This window comes from Austrofundulus limnaeus, unplaced genomic scaffold, assembly GCF_001266775.1.
Source record: "Austrofundulus limnaeus strain Quisiro unplaced genomic scaffold, Austrofundulus_limnaeus-1.0 Scaffold70, whole genome shotgun sequence".
NCBI lineage: Eukaryota > Metazoa > Chordata > Actinopteri > Cyprinodontiformes > Rivulidae > Austrofundulus > Austrofundulus limnaeus.
In genome coordinates, this window is record NW_013952472.1 from 1,201,096 (window position 1) to 1,219,562 (window position 18,467).

At 36.1% G+C, this 18,467-nt stretch overlaps 1 protein-coding gene across 1 annotated transcript; it reads right to left on the bottom strand.

The window, feature by feature from the left end:
* Positions 1-1,052: 1,052 nt before the first annotated feature.
* Positions 1,053-13,873, bottom strand: cdh26.1 (cadherin 26, tandem duplicate 1). Its single transcript, XM_014010545.1, has 19 exons — positions 13,835-13,873; positions 10,121-10,159; positions 9,941-10,033; positions 9,702-9,848; positions 9,461-9,608; positions 7,508-7,677; positions 7,273-7,401; positions 7,011-7,196; positions 6,644-6,915; positions 5,725-5,870; positions 5,411-5,638; positions 5,101-5,322; positions 4,204-4,322; positions 4,020-4,094; positions 3,391-3,453; positions 3,144-3,212; positions 1,995-2,033; positions 1,780-1,848; positions 1,053-1,676 (listed from the first exon to the last, which is right to left on the bottom strand). The coding sequence occupies exons 1-19, from the start codon at positions 13,859-13,861 to the stop codon at positions 1,467-1,469; spliced, it is 2,451 nt and encodes an 816-aa protein (XP_013865999.1). The 5' UTR covers positions 13,862-13,873; the 3' UTR covers positions 1,053-1,466.
* Positions 13,874-18,467: the final 4,594 nt, after the last annotated feature.

The following is an 18,467-nucleotide window of genomic DNA, read 5'->3' on the forward strand; positions in this document are numbered from 1 at the left end:
TCACACTAGACAACTTGTGCCAACTTATGAACATTTTAAAGACATCTACATTGAAGGTGGAAATGAATAAAAATCAACAGGAAGCTTCTTTTCGGCATGTACATAACAGGGGTGGGAATCTTTTACTCTTTCACGATTCGATTCGATTCTGATTTTTGGGGCCACGATTCGATTCAAAATCGATATGTCATTCAAAACTGATAATGTGAGCCCATTTGCCATGTTCCCAAAGTGCTTCATCTGCATTTTGCAAACCTCGCACACTTCGCTCATGTCAAACTCAGACTCATTCAGTAAAAAACAAAATGAGCCCAAATCTTAACATTCAATGAAGACAGGTCCAGTTGAATCTCTCTCTCCTCCAGTTTTGTAGTTTCCTCTTTGTTTTGGTGCTTTCTGCGCATTCACATGTTCCAGAAGCAGCTGCGTGATGATGTCAGGACATCCCATGTAGTTACAAAATGGAGGCTGACAGCCACTGGATATACTTTATGTTTGTTTTCTTTATATAAAATCGATTTAGGGACATTTTAAATTGATTCTGAATCTTTGTAAATGAGAATCACGATTCTGATGTAAAACCATTTTTGGTGCACCCCTACTACATAATGTAATTCGAACAAATTGATCAAATTTATAACTTTTCTTAGCAATTTAGACATAAAAAAAATGTTTCTTAAGTTGGCATAATTTGTCTAGTGTGACAGGGCCTTAACTGGGTGGCCACTTTGTCCAAAACCTCCCAGTTTACCTGCTTATTTCATACTGAGCTTGACGGAGCCGTTTGCATCTCTCTCAAGGAGGTGTTTTCAAGTTTTGCCTTGACTCAGTTAATCTATACCATGGGCAACAGTCTGCTGACATTATCACTTGTGCACAATAATTGCTTTCACCCGCCTGGAACCACCACAAGGGTGACGGATCCAAACACTGGAAATAAAGACACATTTGGCCAAAGCTGAATCTTTGAGAAGCGCTTAAAGCTGCACCTGTGTAGATGGGGCTTTAGGCTGGTTCTCCTTAAAACTCTCTTTTTACAAAAAAAGATTGCATAGGTACTTATGAACTTTATATTTCACAAACCAAAAAAATACCCACAGTCCTTCTGTTACAGTAAATGTCAAAATAATACTCTCCTGGCAAAACCACCAAGCTTGAAATATTGCTCTTTTAAGTGATACTTAAACCTTATGCCTTAGAAAAATAGAAAAGCAAATACATCCAGTTACTAAGAAAATCCAGCCTTTTAGAATCACCAGAGCGTGACATGCTGTACAGAAAGCATGTTTCATGGATAGGTGCAACTATGCAATACCTGGCTTGAAAGATGTGACATGTTCAAGTCCATAGTTTACAAAATACATAGGTAGAAAATCCAACTAGAGTCCACTTAAAGCAGTCCACAACTGTAATCAGAAACTAGGAAGGAAGAGTTTACATCAAAATTTCCATCCAAGCAGTGCCTTTTACATCTGTATGTTTTGGGAGTTCTTAGAGATCTCTCCCAAGTTCTTGAATTTTGGCCCAAGATCATCCAAAAAGTGCAGATCGTCATCCTGGTTGTTGATCGACAGCTGGTCCAGTGATTGGCATCTGCTGCCCTCGCCCTCATAGCCATAGATGACAGGGTTGTATTCCATGAAACTCGGGTCATCTTCATTTATTGTGTAAACTCTCTGAAGGATATAAGAATTTAAAAAGTCGCTTTTTTTCCTGTTTGAAAGAAAAGTGTTGTAATACTAATTGTCCAGTTTAAACTCATTGCTTATTGCCTCTTACCTGATTGATTTGACCTCCGAGGCGCCTGTTATCTGACCATGAGCTCATAGAATGTTTGTAGATTGACTTCTGTTTGCAGGAAGAAATAATGTGAAATTATATGACCTTAGTGTATTGGAAATTTCTGAGCACACAGGCGCTAACTTATCATGCATTTTTTATTTTTATTTTTTTGTTTAGTATAGACTTTTAATGTCAATGGAAGTGCTGCTTACTTGAACTGTTTGCCTCCTGTTGGAATTCCAGGATGCACTCTGAACAAAGGAAACAAAAGTACAGTTTTGTCTTAAACAAATCTGAGAGACACATTAGCCATGGCATGCTAACTTTCTTTTAACGCAGGAATATTTTCTCACTCGCAGATATACTGTGGTTGGTCATGAAAACCCTTTTCTTTGTGTTAATTTGTCTTTTCTGTTGGAACAGTTTCCTAATAATGAATTGATATTTTTAGGACACTTAAAGATGCTGGGTGATGGTAAGCTAGAATGTTGCCACAGCTGGGGCACACTGACAGAGTCAGGGCTGCCATGCACTGGTGCCACTGGACCCTCTGACCACCACTGGTAGACGAGGAGGGTGAAGTGTCTTGCCCAAGGACATAACGACTGAGACAGATGGAATGGGGCATTAAACCAGCAACCTACGAGTTACAGGACAACTCCTCTAACCAGTCCATCACAGCCACCCAAGTTCTTGGTTGGTTCTTAAAAACCAACATGTATTTTAACGAAACTTTCAGAAAACATTTTAGCCTGATTAAAGTTGGCTACAACAGCTCAGCCTCAGGAAACAAAAAAGATTATGTTAATTTTACCAATATTAAGATAAAACTTGCAAGGAGGACTAGTTATATTTATTACTTATTTTTTCTGTGTGCACCTTATTCATGAAAAGGCTAAATAAAAAGAAATAAAATGAACTCTTCATTATTACACATTTGAATACAGTGAAAGTGAGTGCATGCTTTAAATTCATGCAGTTTAACATAAATCCAGAAAAAAACAATTAATAGGCAATGCATGTTTTGATTAATAAACTGTATCACTATTTTAATTTATAGTAAATAATCAGAAAATAAATTTTTATTCTATTTTATAAAAACGTTGGTAAATGTGTGAGCTGAAAAGCATGTGTGTATGTGTTGCCAAAAATGATAAAAGCAAGCAGAAAAAATCAGAAGCATATCCAAAAACACAATTGAAATTCAGGTTTCAGCACCATCTTGTGGATTTAGACCAGCAGTGTGTCAGCTTAACACAATTACATTGCAATAAAGCTTCATAAATGCCACAACAAAACACAAATCTACAAAAAAGGTCAAAAGAGGCTGGAAACAGAATTATACTGTTATATTCACTCACTCTGGATGGCCCCTCATAACTTCTACGAGACCCTCTCTGTTGCCCCAAGCTTGTTGTCTGCATGTTATACTGTTGGCATAACAAAAAAGTAGGGGTAAATCAGAGAAATATCTTTCTGAGAAATATTCATGTTTCATACAATTCAACCGTTGGCCAAATCATAATTCTAAAGCAAACACTACGTATGTAATTCTTTTGTTGTTGCTGTTCGTTTTCACTTAGATTGATTTAAAAACAGGTTACTTACAATATTGTGTACTGAGTTGTACGTGTCCACAGTGCTGAACATCCCCGGGGCCAACTCAGTTTGCTAGTTGAGCAAAACAAAATCGTAAATCATACAGTCAAACTCGCATCATTTAAAAGAGTTAAAAGGTATGACATGGGAAATTACACCTTTAAAAATACATGCTTGTTTTTGAATCACACCCTGTTATTATATTCAAATATAAGCCTATTAGAAAATACTGAAATTGCATGTAATCATCCCAGTGACTTTTTATCTGTACAGATACACACTTGTGTCTTACATTTAAACTCTTCTCTTGCACGTTATGCCTAAATGTGGTAAATGTATACATGGGAAAACTCATTTTATGCCATGCTACTCTAAACTTCATTTTTAAACCACCCTTTATATATCTGACTTCCTTTCTATTTATTTACAACAGCCAGAGCTTACATTTAATATCTCTATCATTTGGAAAGCCAAATAAAAGCATACAACTGATTGGAAATTTTCATTCATTAGTTCATAAAATGCAAGATTTCTTCACAAAAGGTGACCAGTCCTGCTTATGGGTAGTTTTTTTAGTGTGCTCTCTTTGAATAGCAAATATGAAAAGGATGAATGAGCATAAAAAATGCAGTAATTACCTGCACAAAGCCCTGCTTGATGCCATCTGTCACATTTATATCAGTGGTTGGTGTCAGGAGAAGAGGAGGTTCAGCCTGATAGAGAATACAAAAAAAAAGGACAAAAAATAATAAAATAAACACTGATGTACTTGATAGAGGGATGTTTTACTTAATTTGCACAACTACATCACAAGTAACATACCATACAAGTAGCACCCCCTCCTTCTTGGTTGTACTTGATGAGCGTCTGGTTGCCCTCATCGTTCTCCATATATTTAAATGTCTTCTTTCCAGCCCAACACCCAATAGCGAGCAAAAGCACTGCCGGCACATCCAGTTACAACAAAGAAACAGTTTACATACTGTATATTACATAAACACAACTTAATTTGTTTTTTTTTCTAGATTTTATTTTTTACCCATCAAACCTTATTCAAACATTAATGTGTATTAATGTGGTGTTAATGTGTATAAACTATTTTTTGGTCATTTTTTTAAATACCCATTTATCTTGTTTAAATTCTGTGTTGAATAAGGTACTCTTATTTCTTGCTGCATAAAAGTTGTGTGACACATTTTGGAGAACATTTTCTCATTATGTGAGAATACTGCATTGCATTGTAAAATGTATTTTTTTCTGTTTAAGTAAATATTTTTTGGCTGAGTGATTAGGCAGCAGGTACATTAATGTGATTGAAATATCATCTAAATTTATTATTATTATTATTATTATTATTATTAATATTATTATTAACATTTACTTAATCGGGCAAATCTCATTAAGATCACAGATCTCTTTTGCAAGGGACGTCTGTGCCTGAATGCAACCTATTGGACAAGATTTTGATCTGTGGGGGAAAACGGAGTAGCCGGGGTATATTCACGCAAGCACAAACTCCACACAGAAAAAGGTCCAGGAGCTTTTTGGTGTAGTGCATCAGTGCTAACCCACTGAGCCATCATGCTGACAATACAGTATAATACACTATATATAAATATTTATGATATAAATATTTTTTCTCATAGGAAAAAGTACAGAACTATCCCACTTCCAATCATTTTCTAGATTTTACGTCTGTCTAACAATCCTCATACTCACACAAAAACAAAAGCAATCCAGCAACAATGAGTCCAATGCCTGCTCCAGACATGTTAGTTGTGAGTGGCATTTCTTTACGGCAAACATCACCGTCATCACAGTCGCACAAAATCACTTCCAGAGTCTGATGTCCAATCATGTTCTGTTTATCTTCAATCACCAGCGGCACAGAGTAGTTACCATAGGGCAGTGTTGTCCGGCTAACAAGGCCACACACTTCACCTGTTTTATATAAAAAGAGAAGTATCCAGTGGCTGTTAGATTTTTTTTAAACCAAAAAGAATTTCAAAATGTTGAGTTATGGACCAACCGTGAGCAGGTTCTAATTTCCAGCGTTGATTCACAGTTTCATCTTTCTCCAAGTTAAAACTGAAGGGGCCACTAAACGGCTCAGCGTCAGCATCCCTAACAGGGACCATGATCTTGTTGACTCTGTTTCCACACATGATCATGGTCTTGTTGACCAGTGTGGGAGTGTTGTCATTGATGTCTCTGAGGTGCACCTTGACAGTGCATGTACTTGTGGCAGCAGGTACTCCTTGGAAACCGCAGCAAGAGGAAAAATCAATTAGTTCAAGTCATTTGTTAAAATACCGTATACTGTAAATTAAAGTCATCTCATACCATCATCAATTGCAGCAATGACAATTTTGTAAACATTGTCCTCATCGACAAAAGGGGACTCTCGATCCATCTTTTGGATTGTTTTGATTTCTCCTGTTTTTTCATCAATAGACACCCAGTGAGCTGGATCATCTACCAGGATAAACCTGGTCAAAGTTGGAAAAATCAAAAAATTAAACAGTTGACAGTTCATACATTCAGGAGACAAAGGTCAAAACAAGTTGAATGGCACAAAACGTTCGTGAAAGTTTTTGGTTACACACAGATGCTACAGTGAACACTTTTCATACTGACTTAAACGTTTTAGATTTAAAACCTTTTCATTGTGTTTCTTTTCATAATAAAAGCTGTTTCAAAAACATTACATGCAATGCCAGAATTAGCTTTATTTTGTAACAAAGTATAGAACAAATTTAACTCATTGTAACTGCATGGTTGACTTTTGCCACCACATTGCTGTATTTAAACCTTTGAAAACTTTTTGTTGCTGCTTTATTCTCATTTACTCATTTCATTGAATAATTTATACAAAACACTGGTTATATTATTTTTTGCTGATGTCCAGAAATGACTTGATAAATTGATAAATATGAATAAAATATTTTCACATAACATTGCTAGGCCTTTTAGGGATCATATATTAGTTCAATAATATGCATTTTAACCATAAAATAAACATTAGGATTTTTTAGAAAATGGGGTTGACTCCTCAGTTGAGTTGCCAGTTTTTGGATGTAAGCAACCTATCTCAAGTTGCTGATTTCTCGTTTTGTAAATACACAAATAATCGCCACTTGTCCAAATTTTTCGTTTAAAAATTGTTTTTTTCAATAGTTCTGCCAAATATACAAACGGCCAAACAAACAGACTTTACTACTTTCTTTCTTGTTCACAGACATGCAATATATTGAGACCATACCTGAATGTGGGAGAGTCGATATCCTTAACAATTGGTTTGTACAGCACTTGGCCTGGCTCCGATTCCTCCGTCTGGTACACATCATCTGAATATTTTTCAAACTCTGGTGCATCATTGGTGTCATTCATTGTCACTGTGATATTGACTGAATCTTGAGGTGGAAGATTCTTTGGCTCTTTGATCAGTTTATTGTCTTTACAAATAGTTAACGGTTCAATATTTTCAACACCAATTTTCAAGTTTACCAAAGTGGTTACGGCAAAATTCTTTTCCTGTACAAAACAAAACGTTGAGATCAGTACAAGTGCAACTGCTGTTGGAATTTAACTTGTGTGATGTTTTCTGTCAGCTAGATAGTAGTTGTTACCTTCACAATGCTCAGCACACCCTCGTTTGTTTTTGGGTCAGTTTTAATGCTGTAGATTCCTTCCTCGTTGCCGCTGATGAAGTAGTACTTGGCACGCCAGCCGTTTGTGTTTGGAGTGTCTTTGTCCTCCACTGAAACTCTCATAAGATCATCATAGGTGGTCATTTCCATAGCATTAACTTGGTACTAAAGGACAGAAAAGTTGCACACATTAATTTTATTATCAAAAAATGAAAAGTAATGATATTATATCAATACTTGCCTCCCTCTGCTTGAATGTTGGTTGATGACTGTTTTTGTCAATAACAAAGAGATTAATAACAGCAGTGCTGTTAAGGGGTGGCTTTCCTAGATCATATGCCATAACGTGAATTTTATACATGTTTGCTTTCTGAAACATAAAAATGTTATACTTTAGGTACAGTGTATTATTGACATGGGGTTTGCATGTCAACAACTTTTAATTAGTTTGGATTAAACAAATAATTGTGTCTTACACTGTAATCAAAGCATCCTTTAAATTTGAGTCGAGCCATTCTGTCATCAATCTGATGTGCTACAATTTGGGGAGATGATGGCTCTTGCTTAGTCACGTTGATCTTAACTGTTGAATTAATTGTGTTTTCCTGATCGAAGTCTACAGCCTCAATAGATGCAGCCAGGTAGCCTTTCAGAAGGTGAACAAAGGAAACCAAGAAAATTACACAAAAACACAAGTATGTGACTGTAGGCAACAGTGAAAAAGATCATGTCCGGGTATGATTATTTACTTAAATCAAGGATTAAACTTTATGATTTAATGGGAATTCTACCCCATTCAAACGGTGGTTTTTAAATGGAGTGGCCGTGCAGGGGTCACTGAAACTTTTGGGGTGGCACACCAGAACCAAAAACCCTAAAATAATTTATTTCAGGAGATTAGTTTTGTTGTTGACATGTAAAGTTTTCTTTTTGTTTTTAGAAAAAACAGTTATGGAATTATCAATTTTATAGGAGTGGGTGACCATTGTCCTGCCCCCATTAGTGGCGCCCTATTTTCAAAATCTAAAATTACTGCAAAAAAGCTTTTGTTCCTTGAATATTTGATTTAATCCCACTGGCAACAATTGTTGCCAGACATTTTTGTTTTCTGTTTGAAAGCTCTAAAAGTGTTATTTTGGATTTGGGCAGCTAATTTAAGTTTTACAACACAATTATAGGCTGTTTACTCTTAGCCATATCAATTTCATGTTGTTAGTGTGAATGGTCATGTGACCACACCCCTTGACTTCCTTCCTGCCCTGCTGGAGGGAAAAGTCTACCTCAAACTGGTAATAAAGGGATTGAGTAAAATACCTTAATAAACAGATATAACTGAAATATTTTGTAGATATATTCTTTAAAGAGTCTTCTGTTGAGATATAGTGAGAATTTTATGTCTGCATGCATCTTTTGATCGTGAGGAGAGTGAATGTAAGCATGGCAACAATTGTTGCCACTGTCATAACACACAGACAGAGCTATGCTAGCTGTCAAAGGTTTGGCTGTTTATTCTGTTTATTTTATGGGTTTTTCCCACTCAGCTTAAAACTATCAGATGTTTTATGTCTTTTAGACCTAAAATACCCCCAAAATGATGTGTGCTACATCAGGGGTTCCCAAACTTTTCCATGCTGTGGCCCCCCAATCAGCATTAGCGTTTGGTCAGTAACCCCCTTTGCAAACCCATAAACAATGCTGCAAAATATGTAAAATGTTAAAATGTTTTGAAATCAGTTTTAATAATTTTTTTATTTGTTTAGCATAAGAGTTTTATTAACTTACATGTTTTGAACACTATCCCACTGAAAAAACAGCTGTTGACAATAAGAACAAACTGCTCTCCTAAATGAAGTTTCAATAAATTATATTTTCAAATGATGATTGAAAAACAAATTCAAATTTATTATAATAATTTAAAACATTCATTAGATTAAAATTACAGATTTTTGTCCTTTTCCCCCTTTTTTCCCCTCCAGCTTTCTGAGGACCCTGTAATGCTCCCTGGCGACCCCTCAGGGGCCCGTGACCCCCACTTTGAAAAGCACTGTGCTACATCACAGTCATTGTTGAACTTGTACCCATGCCTTGTTATAATATGTTATGCATGATACTGTTATTTTTATTTTTATGTGTGTAATAGGTCAGAATAAAGGATTTGTGTCAATGTAGATGCTGTTTCCCACCGGCAACAATTATTGCCAGGTACAAAACCTACATTTTCACTAACATAATCGACATAAAATGATAAAAAAATGTGTTAGGGAGGTCTAAGAAATGAAATGTATTAATTTATTTTGCAGGGAAAAAAATGGGATTAAATGGATTAAGTGACAGCAAACAGAAAATCTGCACACAATTAAAATACAATAAATGGTAAATTATTTACCATATTTACTACAATTAAAATATTTACAATAATGTATACTTACCCTCCTCTGCATTCTCCATCACAGCGGCTTTTTGCTTTAAATTGACAAATCTAGGTGGGTTGTCATTTATGTCCTTTATATCGACATCAAAAGCTAGGTTCTTGTCAAGTCCTTGTCCGGTTTCTGGGTTCAAAACATCAAAAGTGATCTGTGGATTAAAGTACTCAAGTAAAACATTTTCAGTGACTATATATTGTATTGTTTAATAATTAGCATAATGGATAATCCCAGGCAGGCTCACATGATATGTTGACTTTTTCTCTCTGTCAATTGGTTGGTGCACAAACACGTCTCCAGATTTTTTATCAATAGAGAACAATCCTTCGTCTACACCATCGCCACTTATCACAAATTCATATGCTTTCCCTTCAGTCTTGTCATTATACATCTAAAAGAGAAATATATATCTTACATGAGTATTTAATATGAGAAAAACATTAAGCTGTTTTTGTATGAAAAAAGAAAAAACAGCGACTTTACCGTAGAAATTTTGTATGGATATGTCACTTTCATTTCCTCCTCTAACTCAATTGTGGACAGGACCCATCTTCTTTTGGAGCGCAACAAGTGTCCCTAATATTCAAATAAAAACCAAACCATTGCTTCAATTTCCCTTTGGTGGAAAATGCAAGAGTTATTTTATAAATAATAAACATTTACCTGTTTACCATGACTTTCTCCAACGGCTGCTAATGCAACCTGCATGCAACAGAAAAACAAGACCGTAAAGTGCATACAATGGAGTATGTGCTGTAACATCTGATTCACTGCTCCTTTATACTTATTTTCCTTATAGGGCAGAATTTACTGCTGTTTTTGTCCACAATATTTTATTTGCTGCTACGACCGTTTTTTATTTCTCAGTATGCAAGTCTACATGTTTGTCCTGTAGCCTTCATGTTTCAGTCTTTGGTCCTTTTTAAAACCACTTTGCATTTTATTGAAAAGCAGAAAAATGTTGTAGAGCCAGGAATTATTTCATAAACATAGATTTCGTTGCATGGAAGGCTTGGCTAAAATTTTCTGCTTTTAACATTGTACAGTGGTTTGCAAAAGTATTCATACCCCTTGAACTTTTCCATATTTTGTCACATTACAACCACAAACATAAATATATTTCACTGGAATTTAATGTGAAAGACCAACACAAAGTGGTATACAATTGTGAAGTGGAAGCAAAATTTTACATGAATCAAAACATTTTTTACAAATAAAAAACTGAAAAGTGTGACGTGCAAAAGTATTCAGCCCCCTTTTCCCTGAGTGCAACCAATTGCATTCAGAAGTTGCCTGATGACTGCTAATGACTCAAAAGGGTCCACCTGTGTGTAATCTAATCTCAGTACAAATACAGCTGCTCCGTGACGGCCTCAGATGTAGGTTAAGAGAATATTGGGGAGCAAACAGCATCATGAAGTCCAAAGAACACACCAGACAGGTTAGGAATATGGTTTTGGAGAAGTTTAAAGCAGGCTTAGGTTATAAAAAGATTTCCCAAGCTTTGAACATCTCACGGAGCACTGTTCAATCCATCATCCGGAAATGGAAAGAGTATGGCACCACAGTAAACTTGCCAAGACAAGGCCGTCCACCTAAACTTACAGGCCGAACAAGGAGATCACTGATCAGAGAGGCAGCCAAGAGGCCCATGGTGACTCTGGATGAAATGCAGAGAGCCACAGCTCAGGTGGGGGAAACTGTCCACAGGACAACAATTAGTCGTGCACTACACAAATGTGGTCTTTATGGAAGAGTGGCAAGGAGAAAGCCATTGTTAAAAGAAAACCATAAGAAGTCCCGTTTGCAGTTTGCCAGAAGCCATGTTGAGGACACAGCAAACATGTGGAAGAAGGTGCTTTGGTCAGACGAGACCAAAATTGAACTTTTTGGCCACAATGCAAAACGCTATGTGTGGCGGAGAAAGAACACTGCACATCACTCTGAAAACACCATCCCCACTGTCAAATATGGTGGTGGCAGCATCATGCTCTGGGGGTGCTTCTCTTCAGCAGGGACCGGGAAGTTGGTCAAAGTTGATGGGAAGATGGATGGAGCCAAATACAGGGCAATCTTGGAAGAAAACCTGTTGGAGTCAGCAAAAGATTTGAGACTGGGGCGGAGGTTCACCTTCCAGCAGGACAACGACCCTAAACATAAAGCCAAAGCTACAATGGAGTGGTTTAAAAAAAAGAATATTCATGTGTTAGAATGGCCCAGTCAAAGACCAGACCTAAACCCAATTGAGAATTTGTGGCAAGATCTCAAAACTGCTGTTCACAAACGCTCTCCATCCAATCTGACTGAGCTTGAGCTGTTTTGCAAGGAGGAATGGGCAAGAATTGCAGTCACTAGATGTGCAAAGCTGGTGGAGACATACCCTAAAAGACTTGCAGCTGTAATTGCAGCAAAAGGTGGCTCCACAAAGTATTGACTCAGGGGGGCTGAATAATTTTGCACATCGCACTTTTCAGTTTTTTATTTGTAAAAAATGTTTTGATTCATGTAAAATTTTGCTTCCACTTCACAATTGTATACCACTTTGTGTTGGTCTTTCACATTAAATTCCAGTGAAATATATTTATGTTTGTGGTTGTAATGTGACAAAATATGGAAAAGTTCAAGGGGTATGAATACTTTTGCAAACCACTGTATATGTACGGAAAGATTACATAATATAGGCATATATATATATATATATATATATTAGATTAGATTAGATTTAACAAAAATCCCAGCAAATGCTTTATATTTCTTAGTTAAAATAGAAATTGTGATACATTTTCAACAAAAACATTAGTTTAGCCAAAACTGATATGTCAGTTTAAACAAACATGAGCAGACCCTAGTTGACAAAGTTTGACACTTTAAAAATATGTTTGTGTTTTATACAAAATTGATTATAAATACAGTAATCCAAAAGGAAAAAAAAAGGTTAAAGAACAAAGGCAGCTGGACTTCTATTGTGAAGTGGAAAACATCTTGTTTTCCATTTGGGGGCTCTCTCAACTCCAGTTATCTTTTTTAACTTTCTGTTTATGACTGAACATGACCTGAATGACAGAGTCTTCACCAATAAATATTGTATAGATGACAAAAAGGCATGTTTTTTAACTCCTAAAAAGCAAATGCATAAAAGGGCCGTGAGAAAATCACAAAACTGATACTGAAGCTCCCATTTAAGTTCCCAAGACTCCAATATAAAAACTGAGATAGAAAGTTTATGTTCAATTTTTATTTTCAACTTTTGTCTTTTTTTTTTTGTTACGTCTTTGTCAAAGACTCAAATCAACTTCATTTAAATGAAATTTCCCCATTTCAAAATCTGAATGCAAAGTTTTGTCAGTGTGAGTTAGAAAATAGAGGCCAAGAGCTGGATTAAACGCTGTCGTCCAACTACAGCAACACTAAGATGAAAAGCACAGACTGGGGTGGCTCTTCAACATCTTTTGGTTTGTCACATTGAAGAAGTGAAGACGACAAACAGGGATGTCTTTTTTTTCTTTTTTATTTATTTATTTTGCTTTAGGTCTCTATTTAGGAAAGGCCATTTTCTTAAATCTTTGTTCACAAAAATTCCAAGACTTGAACCCACTTCATTACCACACAAACACACTTGCGTCCTACTCTGCCTGAGGCTAAATGTCAACGAGACAATTAAGAAATGCCTTTGTAATTAAATATCCACAAACGTGACACATTTACATTTGCGTAGTAAATTACTGAAAACACAGGAAAATAGAAAGTTACAAAGCAAATGCTTGGGTATAATCATAGAGGAGTAGTATGACAAAATAACTTACATATTTGAGATTCCTAAGCTGCATCTATTTTCACAACAGGAAGGTTTCTTTTATAACCAAGTCTGTTTCAGAAACCATTTAAGATGCATCCTTCTTTAAAGGTGATGAGTTTTATTCATATAGATTGTGGACAGAGAATAAAGGTTCTCAGATTAGGTGTCTATGCGACCATTTGGAAATACTTTTGTTAGTGTTATTTTTTTACAGAAAGGAACCGGCTTTTTTATAATTCAAGTGAAACCTCTTGAAACATGATGCCTTGTCACTTGTGTGCTTATTATTCAAAACACTTTAGCAATATAGAAAGCTGTAAAACAAATACTTAGATAAAACCACAAGTGATTGCTACAGATAACTAAAGTACATGAAATTCTAAAGAAGACACAAGGTTTATACGCACAATATAGAAACTAAAATATGCACGCTTCCGTTTGTGTGAAACAGTTTGTGTCAGTGAGATTTCTATTCCTCAACATATTTTTTTTAATAATAGGAAGAACAGACTAGTTTTACATTTATCTCTGCTCCAACAACCTAAAGAATGAACATCTTAAAAAATAATTGTAATGCCTACCAGCAGAAACAGAAAAATTATCCCCATCGTGGCCCTGTCTGCTTGGTATCCACTACAGGAACAATCTGGCAGAGCTGGAGATAATTTCACTAAGATCCAGGAGAGGGAGGCTACGCCCACAAAACGCCTGCAGGTGACTGATTGGCTGCTTGGGTAAGACACAAAGAATTATTTGTTCATGCACAAGTCTGTTACAGACAATATTTGCACATACACCTTGTTATCTAAAGCGAGACCATGATGTTGTGCTTTAAATATGCTTTATTGTGGGTTTGTAAATGTACTTTTTTGGGAGTGACTTTTTATTAACTGAACGTGCTGAACATGGCACAGCACAGGTGTGCACCCCTGAGGGTCTTCATGCCTTTATGTTGAGGTTACATTGCAGGCATGAAGCTAAAACTCAAAATCTTAGCTTAGACAAAATTACAGAAAGTATATTCTAAGTTATCTGGTATCAAACTATCTCTTTTCCCAAAGTCAGCTATCTGCCACTTGCATTTAGCACATTCTGTTCTTTTTTACGTACACGTCATAAAGCCAGAGGTTTGCAGTTCTGGAGCTGACTGTTCCGGAGCGCATTTACAGAAAGGAATAACTGGTTTGAGCCAATGTCTAATATCATAAAATAAGTGAACAGAATATCATAGCACAAAACTTTGTAAAAAAAAAGTGAGAAGAAATTATATTAAACAAATTTTTGTTTCATGAAAGTTTTTGGCAACCGATGTGTTTTTCAAAAATGTGGCCAAGTGTGACTGTCAAGTTTTCTCTAGAGTGTTTTAGGACACGTTTAACTGATGAGTGAGTCATTTTTTTTTTACCATTTTGTCAGTTCAGTCTCTATTTAAAGTTTGCATGAGAATGAACAGTTTGGTACAGAAGTGAAGTTTTATGCAGTAGTTGGGAATTGCAAGTTTGTGAGGCATCAAAATACGTCATGTCTAAAGTTAATGAGAGTATTAACATTTAATACCGGCTTCCAAAAGAAATGAAAAAAGTAAATAAAAGCTTTTTTGAGACAAGCCCTAAATAAAGTAATAGCAAACTAACATTTGTATTCAGTCTTTTTAGATCAGGCTGTAAATATATACAGCAGGTAAAATAAGTATTGAACACGTCACCATTTTTCTCAGTAAATATATTACTAGAGGTGCTAATGACATGAAATTTTCACCAGATGTTGGTAACAACCCAAGTGATCCATACATACAAAGAAATCAAACCATAAATGTCCAGAAATGAAGTTATTTGTAATAATGTGGAATGGCACACGGAAAAAGTATTAAACATTCTTACTGAAATTTATCTAATACTTTGTACAAAAGCCTTTGTTGTCAATGACAGCTTCAAGACGCCTCCTGTATGGAGAAACTAGTGGCATGCATTGCTCAGGTGTGATTTTGGCCCATTCTTCCACAAACAGTCTTCAAATCTTGAAGCTTTCGTGGACCTCTTCTATGAACTCTGATCTTTAGTTCTTTCCATAGATTTTCTGTTGGATTCAGGTCAGGTGATTGGCTGGGCCATTCCAGCAGCTTTAGTTTCTTTCTCTGAAACCAACTGAGAGTTTCCTTGGCTTTGTGTTTGGGCTCATTGTCTTGCTGAAATGTCCAGCCACATTTCATCTTCATCATCCTGGTAGATGGAAGCAGATTTTCATCAAGAATGTCTCTGTACATTTTTCCATTCATCCTTCCTTCAATTATTTGAAGTTTGCCAGTACCATATGCTGAAAAACAGCCCCACACCATGATGTCCCCACCTCCAAACTTCACTGTTGGTATGGTGTTTTTGGGCTGATGTGCAGTGCCATTTGACCTCCAAACATGATGTGTATTCTGGCATCCAAACAGTTCAATGTTGGTCTCATCTGACCAGACTATATTCTCCCAGTATTACACAGGCTTGTCTAAATGTTGTGCAGCAAATTTTAAAGGAGCTTCAACATGCTGTTTCTTCAGCAGTGGAGTCTTGCGTGGTGAGTGTGCATACAGGCCATGGTGGTTCAGTGCATTACTTATTGTTTTCTTTGAAACAATCGTACCTGCTAATTCCAGGTCTTTCTGAAGCTCTCCACAAGTGGTCCTTGGCTCTTGGACAACTCTTCTGATAATTCTTTTCACTCCTCTGTCAGAAATCTTGTGAGGAGCACCTGGTCGTGGTTGGTTTATGGTGAAATAATGTTCTTTCCACTTCTGAATTATGGYCCCAACAGTGCTCACTGGAACCTTCAGAAGATTAGACTTTCTTCTGTAACCGATGCCATCATTATGCTTTGCAACAATAAGGTTGTGAAGGTCTTGAGAGAGYTCTTTACTTTTACCCATCATCAGATGTTTCTTGTGTGATACCTGGCCATCATTTGGGACTGAACCAGCTGATATTAACTTGCACTGACAAGGGGCAGGCTTGCTTTCTAATTACTAAGAGAGTTCAGCTGGTGTCTTGGCTTTCCATGCCTTTTTACACCTCCCTTTCTTCATGTGTTCAATACTTTTTCCCTGTGCCATTCCACATTATTACAAATAACTTCATTTCTGGACATTTATGGTTTGATTTCTTTGTATGTATGGATCACTTGGGTTGTTACCRACATCTGGTGAAAATTTCATGTCATTAGCACCTCTAGTAATATATTTACTGAGAAAAATGGTGACGTGTTCAATACTTATTTTACCCGCTGTACTATTATTTGTTTTAAAAGTGAACTGCTTGTTTTATTGCAAATTTCTCAAATAGGCTTGCTCTTTGATATTTATATTTTTAAATGGAAACTATATTTTCTTCTTTATAAAAGGCTTTTCTCCATTTATTTTAACTTTTTTTTCACGGTTTAAATCAAAGACCACACACCTCTGTCTTTCACACATGCAGTGGCCACACTGTTGGTCATCAAAAATATATCACTTTTTATAACAATTTTAATTATACAGCTATGCCAAAATGATATACATGTATTCAAACTATTGTCAGTTGTATCTGATATGTGAAAAGTAGCCATAACTAATATTGTGTGGCTCAGTTTGCAGTAGAACATTAATTACATTTTCTATTAATTAAAAACAGATGAAGTGGAACAAATTCACAGTTATGGCATAATTAGTAATAATAATTTTGTTTTGTATTATGTTTGTTAACAAGCTAATTAGGACAGTTTGGTTAATGCAAAACAGATTTTGTTGATAGACTGAAAACCTGTTCACGGTGGATGTGGCTTGTGTGTGTGGGTGTTTCATAGCTTTTAAATGTGAGATTTAATATGAGCCTAATAAAAGTCAAATATGACTAATGGTGTTTTTAGGGATCAAAGATTCTCCTTACAAAAGCAACAGTATATAGGGTTTAAACTACCTTCAGCTTTGGCTTCTATTTTCAATTAAGCCATAGTTTTCAGTCTTTTAAATAATCAAAGTTTTTGTCATTTGCAATGGCACGGGATGGGAAAAAGAGAGAGGAAATCAAAGTTGGCAGAACAAGGCAATAAATTTCTTGCTTGCGATGACTTGACTAAAGATGACACTTAATGGTGTGCAGCTGTCTCTTTTATTGCAGTTTCCAAAACGTCACATAATGTTTCAATGATGAGAAACAGTCAAAAGCATCGTACAACTTCTGTACCATCGTTCCTGAATATGTTATTATCTCTTCAGTATTTCTTCTTTTTTCTCTCAAATAAACCAAAAACCAGAAAGACGCAGTAACGCATGCAGCTGTATGCACTGCGAGTACCATGAGGTTTTCCTTTTGAGTTTAATTTGGTAACTCTGGTAGTCTAACTGGATGCAGCAGTGCTGCTGGGCCGTCTGGCCATGTGTCTGTTATCTTGGGGTGACTTTGGAGTCTGATTTTAAATTTAATAAATGGATCAGTGCAGTAGTCAAATCTAGCTTTTATTACCTGAGGCTTATAAGTATAATTAGGGATCATCGTCCTCAAAATGCATTTGAGAGGATAATTCACTTCTAGACTGGACTAATGCAACTCCATTTATTGTGGGGTTGATCAGTCTTTGGTTCATCGTTTACTAACGGGGACAAGACGACATGAACACCTCACTCCGATCTTGTATTCTCTTCACTGTCTGACTGTTTTATTTAGAATAGTTAGAAGATTTTGTTTTTGTTTTTTTTAAATGTCTAAATGGCCTGGTATCTTCTTGTCTTACTGAGCTTTTACAACCACACATATAGATCTCTAAGATCTATAAATCAAAAGCTTTTAGTTTCCAGGTCTCGACGTGTGACCAAAGGAGACAGAGCCTTTTCAGTTTCAGGTCCTGGGCTCTGGAACTATCTTCCATTGTCTGCAAGGTCTGCTGGGTCTCTACAGGATTTAAAGTCTCTTTTAAAAACTCGTTTTTGAAACAGTCGTTTGAGTCTGGAGAGCACGATCATTAGATCAGCCTTTGTTTTGTTTGATTTTATTGTTCATTCTGATGATGATGATGATGATGATGATGATGATAATAATAATGATGATATGATGATGATGATGATGATGATGATGATGATAATGATGATGATGATGATGATGCGTTTTCTCTCCTCCCGTTTCTCAAAGACAGAGATAAGGGGACATTATCTAATGGTTAAAAATTGCAGTCACTAAAAACATTTGCCCATTTTTATTA

What these genes read in the sequence shown, in the direction of transcription:
- cdh26.1 (XM_014010545.1), bottom strand. Translation starts at nt 13,861, where the DNA reads ATGGGGATAATTTTTCTGTTTCTGCTG. An exon ending in CATTGCTGCAATTGATGATG is followed by an intron (nt 5,639 to 5,724) that starts GTATGAGATGAC and finishes GCGGTTTCCAAG; the next exon opens with GAGTACCTGCTGCCACAAGT. An exon ending in ACAACTCAGTACACAATATT is followed by an intron (nt 3,213 to 3,390) that starts GTAAGTAACCTG and finishes TTATGCCAACAG; the next exon opens with TATAACATGCAGACAACAAG.